Source organism: Ursus maritimus, unplaced genomic scaffold (assembly GCF_017311325.1).
Source record: "Ursus maritimus isolate PB19 unplaced genomic scaffold, ASM1731132v1 scaffold_12, whole genome shotgun sequence".
Lineage (NCBI taxonomy): Eukaryota > Metazoa > Chordata > Mammalia > Carnivora > Ursidae > Ursus > Ursus maritimus.
This window is the reverse complement of record NW_024423564.1, coordinates 10,571,796-10,589,200: the sequence shown is the minus strand read 5'-3', so window position 1 is coordinate 10,589,200 and position 17,405 is coordinate 10,571,796. Positions and strand designations below refer to the sequence as shown.

The following is a 17,405-nucleotide window of genomic DNA, read 5'->3' as shown; positions in this document are numbered from 1 at the left end:
AATTATGGGAAGTGGAAACTCCCATATACTGCCAGCAAGAGTATAAAATGGTGCAGTCCCTTTGGGAAGCATGTTGGCAATAGCTAGTAAAGTTGAAGATGCACTTAACTCTGACCCAGCAGTTCCCTCTCTGGATGCCTGCTCCAGAGAAATCTTTATCTTTGTGCATATGTAGTCACATACCAGAACAGTCATTACAGCGTTATTTGAAACGGTGAGAGAATGGAAACAACTCTGTTTGAGTAGGGGAATTCATAAAATGCATTCTAACTTGTTCATGAAAATGGACTATTATACAGCAATTAAATAAACTTGAATCTACATGTATGAACAGGAACAAGTCTTAGAAATATAATTGTATAAAAGGAAAGTGGCAAAAGCATACATCCAGTATACTGTTTGTGAAAACGGGTATGTTAGAGAGGAAATGTTAGAAAAACCTTTTGAACGTTTTATGAAAACAGTGGTATTTCTGTGTTATGTATGCATATGCGTATCTCCTAGTTGTACACAGTGTGCAGGGAAATGACACGTACCAACTTCAGGACAGCTCAGGGAGAGCATGAGGACTGACAGAAGTTACGGCCTTAACTGAACATGTGACCATGTATGTTATGTCCTTAAACAGGGAAAAAGGGGAGACCTGAAAGGAATCCGGCAATCAATCAATCAATCAATATGTTTCTAATACAATTGTGATTTTGTATGTATTTAAGATAGTTAATAGTTGGTAGTTCTATCTGAAAAATGAAAAGACTTTCAGAAAAGAAAAAAGAAGAGGAAAAAAAAAAACCCTCCAAAACAGCTTCAAAAAGATGAAAACCTTTTTCTTTCAATAACGAGAGTCAGGATTCACAAACCAAATCATTTTTTATGCCTTGCTGTATCTGAAATCTTGATATTTACCAACAACTCAAGAAAAATAGACCTAATTTCCTTACAAGCAATGCTAGTTTTATTTAAGTCCAATAATTGTGTTTAAATAAGGAGGCTGCCAGAATTTATTATGAAGTCCTAAAATCTTAATGATCATGGGTGCCAATCAGAATATCCTAAATTTGTCCGATTTCACCCTAGAAAACAGTTAAAACTTCCTAGAGTGAGGTAATAATTACTAAGACTACACAGTAAAACGTGTGTCCAGTGTTGCTACTAAAACTACCGTCCTTAGGGAACGTGGATGTTTGATTTTTGTCGTGGAATGTCCAAATTCCTGGGTAGCATGATTGTTGGACACAATGCAGGAAAAATTGAGATCCTGGAGCATCCTGTTCCCCAACCAGCCCTCTCTTTGGAATGTTTCTGGGCCCTCTGCCCCAGGGAAGTGTGAGCTGGCCTCTTCACTGGGTCCTAGTTTTACTGTGGGCTAGAAAGTTTGCAGAGCCCCTCTGAGTTTGTTTTAATACAAATCTTTGCATCCATCTGCCTGACAGGGGTAACTCCATTTCAAATGTGGATTTGGGAGCAAGGGAGTAGTTGAGTGGGAAGAGGCAAGATGTAGTTGAAAAATTTTTTGGCTTGATTTCATTGTTTTGTCTTGCATATCTTTTTTTTATTTTATTTTTTATTTTTTTTTAATGATTTTGTATTATGTTAGTCACCATACGGCACATCCCCGGTTTCCGATGTAAAGTTCGATGATTCATTAGTTGCGTATAACACCCAGTGCACCATGCAATATGTGCCCTCCTTACCGCCCATCACCGGTCTATCCCATTCCCCCACCCCCCTCCCCTCTGAGGCCCTCAGTTTGTTTCCCAGAGTCCATAGTCTCTCATGTTTCATTCCCCCTTCTGATTACCCCCCCTTTCTTTATCCCTTTCTTCCCCTACCGATCTTCCTAGTTCTTATGTTCCATAGATGAGAGAAATCATATTGTCTTGCATATCTTAATGGCAATTACCGCCCAAAGGCAGATGTCCAAAGAATTTATCTTAATGCTTTTCCCTCAAGGCACACACAGCGCAAGGGAAACTGATCTGTAGATTCGCCTCATTGTTATGGTGGACAACCTGTGCTTTTTTCACCTGGGACAAATAATTCATTATATACCCCATTAATTTACTTTATGTGACGAGCATCTTAACTGCCTCCTTGGGAGTCCAGGACTTGGATTAGAAGGTGTGATTTTTAAGATAAATAAATAAAAAAAGATGATGAATATTTTATTCCCTAACCTTATCTTTTGATAACATTAGCATAGTGGCTGATAAAAGGTCAAAGCTAGCAGGAGCCACAAACTGTTAATGTAGCTAGACCTTTTGAGTGCTTTTCCATTGTATTTGGCTGCCTACTGGGAACTGCATGACGAATTAAGAAGACATTCAATTGTTTTCTTTCTACTCTGGAACATTTATTTTTACTGCAAAAATTCCTGATCCTCAAGACTTAGAATATTAAAGTATTTCTTGCTTTCCTGAGAATAAGCCAATATTGAATTATGCTAATAATGTCTCTATTTGTTCAATAAATTGTCAAGTAAAATAATATAATTAGAATGCTCAGAAAACCTAAAAATTACTTTTACATAAACAGCCTACATTTCAGTACGCACTGGTTCTTAGCTTTATCCTTTACCCACATATTTCCTCATTTTACCAAAATAGTTCATTATGTTACACATCAGAACAAAATTATTTGAGTTCGTTGTCTCTTCCTTTACTCCCAGTTCTTAGGCCAATTAGCCTTACACGAGAGCACCGATGCATTTAAATTCACAAATCAGGCCCTAATTTAGATCCCATGCAAAGCAAGCCCTGTCGGAATAAATAATCTGTGTACATAAAGTCAACTTCCTATCCTTAGTACAAATAGTATTAAAAATTTAGATAATGTTAGAATATACATGGTGAAGGGCACTTGAGAAATTAGTTCTTTCTGTTCTTTCTCCCTCTTCCACTCCCCGGGAAGGAGTGTTTGGGCTTCCTTTTGGCCATTCAGAAGCCTCGGTATAAGACAGCAGCGCAGACATACACTGGATCCTCTCGTTCTCACTCAATTCAACATCAGTCCTTTCAGCTGCTGTTATTTCGTCCATTTCAGGAAACTTCTACGGAACTCCCAAGCCTCCAGCAGAACCCAGCCCTTTCCAGCCAGATCCAGTTGATCAGGTCCTCTTCGATAATGAGTTTGACACAGAATCCCAAAGAAAACGAACTACATCTGTCAGCAAGATGGAAAGAATGGACAGCTCTCTTCCTGAAGAGGAAGAAGATGAGGACAGGGAAGCAGTTAATGGCAGTGGAACTGCAGGTTTGTAAGCCGGCGCACAACTTCTAACTGATCTTCCAGGGTGACTTGAACATGACACGTAACTGCTAGTAGTCAAATCTCTCCCAAAGCGTGTAGAGCAAGTGATGCGATTCTGATTATTTTTAAGAGGTTGTGTGTGGAACGAAGTGCTGTCAACCATCTTAAAAGCTGGAGTGAGGTTGCACCAAGTGGCAGTTTTGATAAGTCCATAATAAGCTATCATTAGTAATAACATAACATGCCATGATCCCACTGCTGAAAAGATTTGAGGTTCCAAGATGTGAGAATCTGGTTGGCCTAAGTCATACTTTATAGGATATGAACAAAATACAGTTTTAAGATACAGCCTGCAACTAAAAATGCAGAGGGTTAGAAATATGCCAGTCAAAATTATCTGAAAGATTTGTTAGCACTATGTTGAGTTTAAATTCTGAATCACTCAAAAAAAAAAAAAAAAATTCCAAACCTGACTTATTTTTCATTAAATGCAAAACCAACAGAAATTTAGTGGTGAAGAATCTTCCTTTGAGTACCCCTAAAAATGTCGTGGTGGCTTAGGAGATTCTTACCCTTTTTTTTTTTTTTTAAGATTTTATTTATTTATTCATGAAAGATGGGGGGAGGCGGTGGGGAGAAGCAGACTCCCCACTGAATAGGGAGCCCAGTGCGGGACTTGATCCCAGGACCCTGGGAGCATGACCTGAGCCAAAGGGAGATGTTTAATTCACTGAGTCACCCAGGCGCCCCAATTCTTACCCTTCTAATTGAGAGTAGAAGTAGGAAGCTACAGAATCACCACAGAACTAATTTCAGTGCTATTTATTGTAATATGTTCATTCAAAATGCGAGACTACAAGTTTCATGAGGGCTGGAAGTTTTGCTTGTTTTGTTCATTGCTATATCCCTTGCACCATAAACAGTGCCTGGCACAAAATAGGAACTAAGAAAATATTTTATTGATACCCATGAAATGAATGAATTTGATCACATCCCCAAATTTGCAGAACCCATTACCATATTATTTTCCCAAAGCATCTGATATTTTCTTTCATCAGCTACTCAAATTTACTATGTATATTGTATTTACTGTCTTAATATGTCCATTTGTGTCCTTCTCCAGGGTGTGGGTCCTGTCTTATAGTCCTAACATCTCACATAGTCATGCCACATGATATGTTTGATGTTAAATTAATTACCCCAGTAGACTTGGGTGTAGAGACTGAAAAAAGGCCTAAAAAGGTTTAGGTGAATTCATATCTAATTCTGTAGGGGCTGTTAAGGGAAATCATCATACAGCAGAGCCTTTTGATGTCGATGTCAGCTTTGTCCTCCCACAGAATTAAGTCTGTTACCATTTTTAAATGTTTAAGACTGGGATTAGAGACCATGAATCTGTCCCAATGTGGGAATTTGTATATTCTTATTTCGAGGGGGGAAAAAATGTTCTGTTTTTACTTTTTTTTTTTTCATACCATCACGTGCCATCTTTAATGTGTTTTTACTTTCTAATGCGGAGCTTCTCAGTGACCCCTGCAGTTCCTTTAGAGGGAAACCTCTCTGTGATCTCCATAGCTTTATGTCATGTAAGCTGGTTGCTAACCCAGATTCTGCCAACTTTTTGATGGTAATATTTAAGAGTGTATCCAAGAACGGGAGGCAGTTTGATACTGCCTCTCGTGTGTGGATACTGTAGGACTATGTATTTCTTTGTAAGAGAAAATATTCAGACTATTTTAACAAAAAAACTGTAAAAGGCATGACTAAAAGCCCTTAGTCTTTTCTGAATAGTATTAACTATAGTAATTAACTTATTGAAAGTTGCAGAAACATGCCTTGTGTGTTCCTTTTGGGGACTAGAATTCCCACCTTGAAAAATCAGAAAATTGTTGGGAATGGAAATGGTGAGGGGATAGTTAAAGATTTATTTATATACACAAAAATATGTGTATTATTTTGTATCTTGCCAAAGGATTCCTGTGAGAATGCTAATATGCCCACGTAGGATGACATATGTTATATAATAACGCTAAAAATTTTTTTCCTAGCGATGGTTGTTACATAAACAGTATTTTCAAGTCATTGGCTATTAAGCGTACTCTTTTACATAGTCACTTCAAACTATGTTCACTAAAGTATGAGAGATCATATAGTTGCTTTTGTTTTCCTCCAACATACTTCTGTCCCAAGATTATAACTCCCTTCCAGATTGATTTCCACATTGGGTGCCTTTTAATTTCTGTCACATTTTTTGCCTGGAGAATGAATCATGTGTTTTATTCTAGCTATGCATTCAACAAATATTTATGGAACACCTGCTAGGCTACTAAGTGCTAGGCATTTTTCTACCAGCTAGGAATAAAGCACTGAACAAAACAGACAAAAACTCCTGTCTTCATGAACTTTGCCTTCTAGTGGGAGAGAAAGAATTATCCAACATGAATGAATAGCATATGGTATATTAGTGCTAAAGAGAAAAACAAAGAGGAGGAGAAGGATAAAAAAGTAGTGGTGGGGGGGGGTGCCTGGGTGGCTCAGTTGGTTAAGCATCTGACTTTGGCTGGGGGTATGAGCCCAAGGTCCCGGGATCAAGCCCCATGTCGGGCTCCCTCCTCAGCAGGAAGCCTGCTTCTCCCTCTCCCTCTGGGCTCGCGCGTGGTCTCTCTCTCTCAAATAAGTAAATAAAATCTTTTTTAAAAAATGTAGTGGTGGCAGAAAAAAAAAAGTAGTGGTATCCAACGTTTGCAATTTTAGGTAGAGTGGCAGAAAAGACCTCACTGAGAGGAGGACTTTGAAAGAAGTGATGGCGTAAACTCAAAATATCTGGGAGGAGAACATTCCAGCCAGAGGGAATTTTAAGTACAAATGCCCTGAGGTGGGAGCATGCCTGGAATAGTCAGATAAAGGCAAGGAAACTGGGATAGTTGGATGCGGTGTGGACAATGCATTATATGTGGTTGGAGCAGAGTGATGGAAAGAAATAAAATAATAAGCAATGAGGTCAGTCAGATAATGATGGGGGGGGTGTGGAAATGTATATGACATAGGATCTTATACGTTATTGGAAGAATTTTGCTTTTTATTCTGAGACAAGAAATCATTATAGGGTTTTGAGTAGAAGACTATCATGATAAAGCAGATTTTAATATTAAGGCTCATTCTGGCTAGTGAATTGAAACTCGGCAGTAGGAAGGCAGGCATAAGCAGCGATACTAGTTAAGAGGTCATTGCAGTAATTTAAGTGAGAGATAGTGGTTTGGACCGGATGAAAATGTGACAGGGAATAAGTGGCCTGAGCCAGTAACAGTTGCTGACAGACTGGATTTGAGAGTCGAGAGTGCAGAGTCAAAGATCACATCAAGGGTTTGAACTGGCGTGTCCAGAAGAATGGAGTTGCCTTCATTGAGATGAGGTCGATTATAAGAGGAGTCCGTTTGGGCTGGAAAAGAGTAGTAGGAACTCCAGTTGGGATATTTAAGCTTGAGATGCCCATTAGACATCCAGATGTTGCCTAATGTCTAAAATTTGGTTACTGCTCGGGAATTCACAATTCACGCGCTTCAAATTCCCTAGCAGTAACCAAATTTTAGTATTCTTACCTACCTATGGACTCTGGGACTCTCAAAGGATTGTAATATCACCAGCAGAGCATTATACTTAACAACAGGAAGTCTATTCAGTGTAATTTTTAAGAACTAGTATTATGTTAAAGGCCTGTGTTAAATGTGTGAGACAAGTTGGTAGAGCAGTTCAGAGCGTGGACCACCTAGATTTGAAACCTGACTTTGCTGTTGTTAGTATGTGGCCTTGACTAAATTAACCTCACCGTGCCTTAGTTTCTTCATCTATAATCTAAAAAACACAAGGGTGATAATCACAGGGCTGCTTTGAGGATCATGGGTTCTTATATGTCAAGTGCTTGAAGTAGAGCCAGGCCCGTGAAAGGACTGTGTAAGCACCACTACAGACATTGCTGTCAGTCGCACACTGACTGATACGTATTCACAATATTCCCAATTGATTCTAGTGTTGCTTTTCACTTCTCTCCCAGACTGGCGTTAGCGGTGCTGTGCTGGGTCACTGTCACTTAGCAGATGAAAAAAATTCAGTATGTCTATTTGATACTGCAAAAATGATAGAATGTGGACATAATACACAAGGAAATTTGCGATAAATGTTTGGTATTTTGTTGGAAACGAGAGCTGTTCGAAGGGAGTGTAACTTTACCTACTTGGCACGCTGTTCTGTGTTCAATGGCAGAAAACAGAGAGAGACATTCTGAGTCATCTGATTGGATAAAGACCGTCCCGAGTTATAACCAAACAAATAGCTCCATGGACTTCAGAAATTATATGATGAGAGATGAGAATCTGGAACCACTGCCCAAAAACTGGGAGATGGCCTACACCGACACGGGGATGGTCTACTTCATTGAGTAAGCAAATGTCTGTATCTCTCCTAACACACCCTGTCACTGGGACGCTTGTCTTACCATTTCTTTATCCTCATTCACAGGCTTCCATTTCTTTTGTCTTTCTTTAAGAAGATTTTTCATACAAGTAACAGTTGATTCTTAATCTGATGATTTCCCTGGATGATATTTCATTTTTATTTGACTTGGATAAAGGAATCGTGTATTTGATTTCTGGTTTCATAAAAACAGGGAGATTAAAAACAGGTTTATCACCGATCATGAAGAATGTAGGCCCGGAGGGTATTTTGGCTTGCTGTGTTTTTAACCTTTCGATAGATTATCCAACTTATGGAGCATTTCAAGAACTACATCCTGGGGCGCCTGGGTGGCTCAGTCGTTAAGCGTCTGCCTTCAGCTCAGGGCGTGATCCCGGCGTTGTGGGATCGAGCCCCACATCAGGCTCTTCCGCTATGAGCCTGCTTCTTCCTCTCCCACTCCCCCTGCTTGTGTTCCCTCTCTCGCTGGCTGTCTCTCTCTCTGTCAAATAAATAAACAAAATCTTAAAAAAAAAAAAAAAAAGAACTACCATCCTGTGGAGGGAGTGCATATTTATTATCTGAGCTGAATATTTTCCGTTCTAGATATATTCAGGCAATATAGTTGAGTAACACAGGAGGGAAATACCACTGATCCTCAGACTCATTGGTACAATATAAATTGACAAACCCTAATTTATGAGAAAGCATTATTAATGTAAATATAAATCTATTTATAGAGATATAAAATACCACATGTATTTGATCAACCTAAAATTTTATATGGTTTACGCCAGAGAATAATATGCCAATAATTTTTTTGGACGTTCATGATGCAGCATTTTTATATTCTTATGCAGCTATAATTCTCATCTTTAAAATAATTTGCACAGAGGCAGAATATGAATGTAGTGAAGTTGCAGAATATAACAGGTAAATAACAATTAAAATGTTGAGGACTGGACACTACAGTCAAGGAACATATACTTAAAAATGAATTAGGGATGGGAGACTTGAGTCTGTTTCCTCATTTGGTCCCAAGTTCCACATCCTCCCCATAGAGTGAGCATCTAGCTTTACCAGGTGGGGTTACAGTATTTAAAAGACCTAGATTCTGTGTGCATGGTATTCTTTTTACCATACACGGTACGTTATTGATTATATCATACACGTACATAAACATTAATGACAAGGATTATGCAAAGCAGACAAAATCAGGTATAGTCTTCTTTATGGACAATTTAAGGGGTTGTTCAAAGGTGATTTAGACTTTTGACTTTCATTCTGATTTTAGTACTAAATCCCCAAGTAAGATTTAGAGTCATTAGAAGTGGCTGGAGTGTCATCAGAAGCAGAGTAGGAGACAGTGAACCTGACAGTACTTTATTCTATGAATGGGGATAAGTTAGTAAATTATAGAGAGAGGAGAGAATTTATAAAAGAAATGCCTTTCTAGTTGAACATTATTAAAATGCAGTAAAGACCTAGATATAAGACCTGAAGCCATAAACCTCCTAAAAGAAAACACAGGGGCAAAATTTCATGGCATTGAATTTGGCAAGGACCTCTTGGATATGACACAGAAACTACAGGCAACAAAAACAAAAATAGACAAATGGGACTTCATCAGACTTAAAAAACTGTGCAGCAAAGGGAAGCAGTCAACGAGTGGAAAAACAATCTGCAGAATAGGAGCAAATATTTGCAAACCCATATCTGATAAGGGGTTCTTCACCACAGTATAGCTGAATAGTATTTGCCAAGGTAGCCGATGTGCTTGATCTGTGTGACCACCGCTGTTAAATCATGCATCTAGAAGACGGTGAGTCGGTAGCCTTTAGCTATTATGTTTAGCGTATGGCCCCTATGGGCATTTCTCTACCTTGGGAAATATTGGGTAAAATCCTAGCAGATTGTGTACATCTGCTAATTTAGCAAGAAAAATTTTGGATCACTGGAGCCAAAGTTAAGCTTTTCACACGTAGCGGTTTTGAATTTGGTTTAGCAAGATACGTACATGATTTTTCCCCCTTACAGTCTACATGCTGCTAAGCCTCTTTGGAGTCCTGATCCTTTTCATGTTGCTAAAATTGATTTAACTGGCTTGAGTGTGGAGAAATTATCTGTTTGACAGAATGGATAACGCAGACCTTCTAGAAACAACCCCAGTTTCTCCTATTCAGATTATCCGTTATTCGGCATACGGAAGTGTTTCTACCACAGTCTGCCCACTAGTATCATACCTGGCAAAGTTTAAGAAGGGGTTGCGTGGCCTGATAGCTCAGGAGTTAGGAAAGGCCTAGAAGGTATGACTGATTCCCCGAAACCACTGGCTTATTCCTAACAGTAATTAATATAAAGATTAGGGAGTTTATCTCACGATAAAAACACCAATGAATGATATTTTGTTCACGTTGTTATTCTCACACTACTTTGATAATAACTTTAATTTACATTTTGTTGTCTCCCGGTATATTTTCCTCCATGGTGTTTTCTTTCTTTAATTTCCTCACATTTCAGATGTTTGCACTCTATCACTGTCTACTCAGCAGTGTGATGGCTTTGTTTTAGCATTGTTATCTACTGCAAGGTGACACTGCTCCTTGGAAACTTCTCTGGCCTGCTGCATAAAAAGGAGTGTGCGCGAGGGGTGGAGAGGGGGTCCTTCGGTTCTGCCTCCTCTTTTCTATTCAGTATATGATCCATAGTTTGTAGAGTAGACTTTAACTGTACCCATCATTTTTACTTGCATCCTGCAGAAATAGATACTTGAAAACCTTTTATTTTATGAAACTCATTTTCAGGAACCCTCATGAGAGCAGAGGAATCTGTCTGTTGCCTATATCCCTATATCCCTGGTCGTCAGCACAGTGCCATACATCGCAGGGACGCAAGAAATAGCGTGTGTTTTGAAGAGAGGGAGGAAGGAATTCAGGCAGCACCAAACGAGGTTTTCAAGGCAGCTTTTCCAACTGGATAAGGCACAGTATGGGGCCATGTGCCCACCCTTAGACATATTTTTGACTGCTTAAGTCAGTGTCTGTTATTCTGCACTTGGCGTTTTACCCCTTCCCTAGAGTCATCTTTCTCTAGCATTACCTTCCCTCTAGCATTACCCTTCCCTCTATGGCAGTTTCGAAGGAGCAGCCTGAGAACAATAGGATTATTGAATCAGAGATGTACAAAGAGAGCCTGTAGGACATAAATGTGCAAACATCATATACCTCCCAGTCACTTTTAATCTTTGCTTTTGAAATACTTTCCTCCCTCTTTATTTGATGGTTTCTAATTGAAATCTTTATCCTGCAGCCATAATACCAAGACAACCACCTGGCTGGATCCTCGTCTTTGTAAGAAAGCCAAGGCCCCCGAAGACTGTGAAGATGGAGGTAGAGATTCAGAAATCTTTTATACTGTATTTATTCACTTAATCCCTTCTTGTTCTTCTTGCTTAGATAGTGAGTTTTCCAAAAACCCTAAACAAACCATAATGTGCATAAGCTCGTAAGCAGTGGGTGGGTATCATATTCAGCTGGCTGATAATTATGTCATTGCACCTAATTTTATGAGAGACTTTCTCTCTTTTTGAGAATTATGCAATGAAATGCTTGTTAAAAGTATTTATAAAAATAAATTGCCCTTTTGCACGTTTGTTTTAAAGATGAAATTTTCACGGGGCGCCTGGGTGGCTCAGTCGTTAAGCGTCTGCCTTCAGTTCAGGGCGTGATCCCGGCGTTCTGGGATCGAGCCCCACATCAGGCTCCCTGCTCCACTGGGAGCCTGCTTCTTCCTCTCTCACTCCCTCTGCTTGTGTTCCCTCTCTCGCTGGCTGTCTCTCTGTCAAGTGAATAAATAAAAATCTTAAAAAAAAGAAAAATTAAAAAAAAAAAGATGAAGTTTTCAAATTTCTAAATAAATATTTTAATAAATGAGATACATTTTTAACCACAGGGTAGCCACATCATGGCTGTTGAACCTTCAAAAATATATTTAATTTAGTATCACTAGGACAGGTGTGTTAGTATTTATGGCTAATCTTTCATTTAGAGCATCAGTAGAAACTCCGTGAAAGTCTCTAATATATCCCACCCAACCCCTATCCACACACAATTTTTACTACTTAGTAAAAAAATTTCTTTAAGAATTCTTAGGTAATAATGCTGTCTATCTTATGTATTATACAGTTTTTAATAGTATAGTCTTACACATAAATATAGACTTTACCCCAACCAAAATTATTTGCTATGCCTTCTTGAATACAGAGTGAAGATGAATAAAATTTGCATTCCTTTTCTATCACTGCATCAGAAGTTGTTTACCTTTGTTAAAAAATGAATGGCTGCGAATGAGTTTCAGATAGTCCGCCTATAGACTGAACTCCGTCTATTAAAAAAATTTAACGATTTATACATTTTGTTCAGCATGATTGCAATATTAAGAATTTTTCTAGGAACAACCAATTGAAAAATGGAATTGTTTTAAAATTGTTTCCAACGATATAAAAAAAAATTAGCGGGGCGCCTGGGTAGCGCAGTCATTAAGCATCTGCCTTCGGCTCAGGGCGTGATCCCGGCGTTCCGGAATCGAGTCCCACATCAGGCTCCTCCGCTGGGAGCCTGCTTCTTCCTCTCCACTCCCCGTGCTTGTGTTCCCTCTCTCGCTGGCTGTCTCTCTGTCACATAAATAAATAAAATCTTTAAAAAAAAAAATTAGATACCTTGGGGCAAATCTACAGAAAGATGCACAAGATACACCGAAAACTACAAAATATCCCTGAAAGAAATTAATGAAGACTTGAAATAATTGAGGAGATACACTGTGTTCACAGATCGAATGACACAGTATTGTTAATGATGCTCATTTTCCTTAAATTGATATTTAGATTTTATATAATCCCAATCAAAGTCCTCTAACTAGGTCTTGAAGAAATTGACGAGCCAGTTCTAAAATATATATAGCTCCACCCTGTGACTCAGCAATTGCCCTACTGGGTATTTACCCCAAAGATACAGACGTAGTGAAGAGAAGGGCCATATGCACCCCAATGTTCATAGCAGCATTGTCCACAATAGCCAAACTGTGGAAGGAGCTGAGATGCCCTTCAGCAGACAAATGGATAAAGAAGATGTGGTCCGTATATACAATGGAATATTACTCAGCCATCAAAAAGAACGATTACCCAACATTTGCAGCAATGTGGATGGGACTGGAGGGGATTATGCTAAGTGAAATAAGTTAAGCAGAAAGACAATTATCATATGGTTTCATTCCTTTATGGAACATAAGGAATAGCAGATCGTTAGGAGAAGGAAGGGAATAATGAAGGGGGGGTAAACAGAAGGGGAAATGAACCACGAGAGACTATGGACTCTGGGAAACAAACTGAGGGTTTTAGAGGGGAGGGGGTGAGGGGATGGGCTAGCCCGGTGATGGGTATTAAGGAGGGCACGTATTGCACGGAGCACTGAGTGTTGTACGCAAACAATGAATCATGGAACACTACATCAAAAATTAATGATGTACTGTATGGTGACTAACATATAATTAACAAAAAAGTAAAAAATAAAAAATAAATTAATTAATAAAATATATATAGCTCCAGTTAGCCAGATAGTCTTTTAAAAGGACAGGGGCAAAGGACGTAAGCTACCAGGTTTGAAGAGTCTCTGTAAAGCTCAATTACCAAGACAGTGTGGCACCGACATAAGGATTGACAAGTAGATCACCAGAACCGAGTAGGGAACCCAGAAATAGGTGCACACATACGTGAGCACTTAATCTACAGCCCACGTGACAAATCAATTCAATGAGAGGAGGAGGATCTTTAACGAATGGTGCTGGAAAACTGGATGCATATTCATAAGGAAACATGAACTTCAGCTGTATCTCACTCCATACACAGAAATTAATTTCAGGCGGATCAAAGACCTAACCATAAAAGCTAGAACGCTCAGGCTTTTAGAGGAAAATTTAGGAGAGTATCTTCATAATTTCAGGATTAGCAAAGATTTCTTGGGCCAAAAAAAGTATGAGCCTTTGAAAGAAAAACTTGATAAATGGGACTTCATAAAAATTTAAAATTTTTATTCATCAAAAGACACCATTAAGAAAATGAATAGACAAAGTCGTAGGCTCTGCAATATGTATCCAACAAAGGAATTATATCCTGAATCTATAAAGAATGCTTATAACTCAATAAGAAGACAAACAACCAGATTTTTAAATGGGCAAAATATTTAAACAGGCATTTCGCCAAAGAAGATCTACAAATGCCCAATAACCACTAGAAAAGATACTTAACATCATTAGTCATTGTGGAGGTGCGAATTAAAACCACTTTATATCCACCAGAGTGACTATAATCAGAAAAGACGATAATAACAAATGTCGGTGAGGATGAGAAGAAATGGTAGCCCTGGTACGGTGCTGAGCAGAATGTAAGATGGTACAGCTGCTTTGGAAAGCAGTTTGGCAGTTTCTTAAAAGGTTAAATACAAATTTACTGTTTCACCTAACAGTTCCACTCCTAGTCGTCTACCCAAAAGAAATGAAAACCTATGTCCACGCAAGACTTGCCTGTAAATATTCATAGTACCACTAGTCATAATAGCCCCAAAGTGAAAACAAATCAAATGTCCGCCAACTAATGAACGGACAAATAAAACGTGTAATCATCCAGTAGAATACTATTCAGCAATAAAAAGGAAGGAAATAGCATATATACTACATAGTACATGAGCCGATCTCTGCATGTTGTGCTGAGTGACAGATGCTAGACACAAAAGACCAACTACTACCGGATTCCATTTATATGAAGTGTCTGGAACAGGCAAATCTATATGAGACAGAACGTGGATCAGTGGTGGTAGCCCAGTGGTGAGGATGGGAATAGAGATTAAATAGCATGAGTGGTCTTATTGGGGTGATGGAAACATTCTAAAACTGGATTGTGGTGTTGGTTGCCCAACCATGTTCCCAAAAAGTCCCAAAGACTCCACCTGAATGATCACGACAGCCGTATTCGTAACTCAAACCTGGAGACATTCCAAATGCCCATCAGCAGAAGAATGGATAAACAATTTTTGGTATATTCATGCAGTGAAATACTACTCATCAGTAAAAAGTAAAAAAACTATCGATAACACTCAACAATCTCAGAAACTTGTTGAATGGAAGAAGCCAGACACAAAAGAATGGGTATTCGCTTATCCATTTATCAAAGTCTGAGAACAGGCAGACTCGTCTATGCTGATAGAAGTTTTGGAAGATGAGGCGAGGAATGGGGAAGTGGGTGAATTGAAATAACTCTCTGGAATGATGAGTATATTCTCCACCTTGTTTGGGGTGGTGGTTAGGAAGGCACATGCAATTGCCCAGACTCCTTTCTTTATAACTGAACGAGCACTTAAAATCTCTGTATTTTGTTGGACGTTAATAACATAGCGCCCTCGTCTATAAGGCTTTCAGCAGTAAGCTCCGGATGGTGAAATCAGCTGCCGTAAAGGTAAACTAGAGTATGTAATACCAGAGAGCTTGACTTTGTAAAGCCTGTGAACGTGGTGTTAGCCTTCTCCGGCACATCTCTTGCTGGTCTTCATGCCTTTTCCTGCGTACTGATTGTTGCAGTTCAATTCTCTGCCTTTTCCTGTTTTCCCTTGTAGAATGTATTTATTGTCAGAGCTCTAACTATTAATTTACTACAGCTGGCCCCCTTTTTGAATTTCTAGTATTGTCCTGTTTTGAATTCTAGTTCTGTTTTCCTACTGCATTTGAGACTTTTTGATTTTTTTATTTTTATTTTTAATTTTAAAACATAATTTGTATTAACTTTATCTCCATAAACCAAAAGCACAGAGACTTTTAAAAAAAAAATTCCCTAGTAGCACTTCTAATATACATATTTAAAACTAAACTGACATCTTTCTCCTAAAGTCACCCCATACCCATCCCTCTCTGTCATAGGTACAATGCTCGGAGTCCTCTGGGCCGGATGATTGGAGGCATATTTGCTTCTTCCTCTCCTTGCTCTATTCCCTATACAGTTCCCAATCCCTGTTGCTTTTTCTTTTTTCCATATTTTGCCAATATATTATTATGAACATTTTCCAATTTATAGAAAAACTGGAAGAATTTTACAGTGCTTTGGCCACCACCGAGATACTACAATGAACATTTTGCCATTCTGGCTTTTTCACGTAGCTGTCTGTCCCTATGCTTTTCTATCTTTTAGATCTTTCTTCTTTTGTATCTTCCTCCATCCCTCCAGTCACTGCAGACTTGAATTATTCTTGGTCCTCTTGTCCTGCAGGTATTTCTCCTCCTCCAATATGTTTTTATGCTTCTGATCTCCAAACTGATGATGCTCAGATTATCTATTGCTGCCCGGGAAGCAAACGTTAGAACTTCTCTTTCGTAACGTTCTTACCGGGGGGAAAAAAAGTTTCTCTCCTACTTCACTTCCAGATCGGCAGCGCGGTCTTTCTCGTTCTCTGTGATCACAGACAGTACCCAGACTGGCTTGAGCACCACTACTTCTGTCAAGGGCACTATAAAGTTTTACAGTTTGCGTGGGCCCAGTTAAGGGGGTATATAGACTTCGCTCTTTTGTTTTTAATTCACATAAAAAGATTTCTGCAAAGATACCACCTGTTGAAGATAATACAGATATACGAGCCCAAACGAACAGTAAGTTAACAACAGAGCTGATACTTTCTATAACTCATGTGAGCTTTTTAAAACCACATTGAGGTAAAATTGTGATAATTGTTCATTTAATCTTTATCTCCTTTTTTTTTCTGTTTTGTGTCTGCTTTATTAAGTACATATTAGTAGTGTGGGACATATATTATGAATAAACATATACATCTTGGAAGTACATATTAAATGTTTTGCTGATAAGGCTACGCGATCAAAAACCTTTGGCTGCATTGGCTGTGAATCTTTCTAGAATATAACTGCCTGATACCTCTCCCTTGCTCTGATACCTGTAATAGCTCCCTACAGAATAAAGTCTAGTTTACAATTGAACTGTATTCTGTATTTCTTTTTCAAAGCATTTTCTTTCTTTTTTTTTCCCAAGTATTTTCATGTCACAAATATGACGTCATTTTTGTCTTTGTCTCTGTCACGTGCCCATCTCTTTGGCCAGGAACAAGCCTCACTCCCTGTGTTCCCCTGGCTCAGACCTACTTATCCTCCAAAGCTCAGTTCCAGAATCTAATTCCTTTGTCGCCTCCTCTGTCATTCTCTGCAGGTCAGAATTAGGTGTTCTCTTCTCTGTGCTCACCGGCCCCATGTGACATATTTCTACTAAAGCATGCATTACATGGCGGCGTAACTGGATCCGTATACTCTGTAAGAGCGATGATTTTGTCTTAAGCTTAAATGTTTGGAAGGAGGGGAGAAGGAAAAGAAGGAAGGAGAGAAGCTACTTTATCCCCCAGATTATTTCAGTCTCCTTCTTGAAAATTTTTTTTAATCTCTATGAAGTTCTGGGCAGAGGCCCTAAGTAGTAAGTCTGTCTTCATTCATTTGCTGGGAGTCAACAGAGAAATAAGACCCAGGAAACAGAGTGTTGGGGTAGAAGGCTAGCCGGCGAGTGAACATGGCGTTGGCTCTGCATCTACACGGGCCTACTGCTATTTGACCCCTGAAGGAAGCAGCCTTCAGCACTCCGTCTCTGGCCTCTGATCAGCGGGGGCCTCCTC

The 17,405-nt window shown here is 39.0% G+C and overlaps 1 protein-coding gene across 1 annotated transcript in view; it reads left to right on the top strand.

The window, feature by feature from the left end:
• Positions 1 to 17,405, top strand: part of MAGI3 (membrane associated guanylate kinase, WW and PDZ domain containing 3) — a 231,753-nt gene that overhangs the window by 161,616 nt on the left and 52,732 nt on the right. The window contains exons 4-6 of the mRNA XM_008697782.2: positions 3,043 to 3,252; positions 7,510 to 7,684; positions 11,008 to 11,087. Of these exons, the coding sequence (XP_008696004.2) occupies positions 3,043 to 3,252; positions 7,510 to 7,684; positions 11,008 to 11,087 (465 nt within the window). The remainder of the gene's footprint in view (positions 1 to 3,042; positions 3,253 to 7,509; positions 7,685 to 11,007; positions 11,088 to 17,405) is intronic.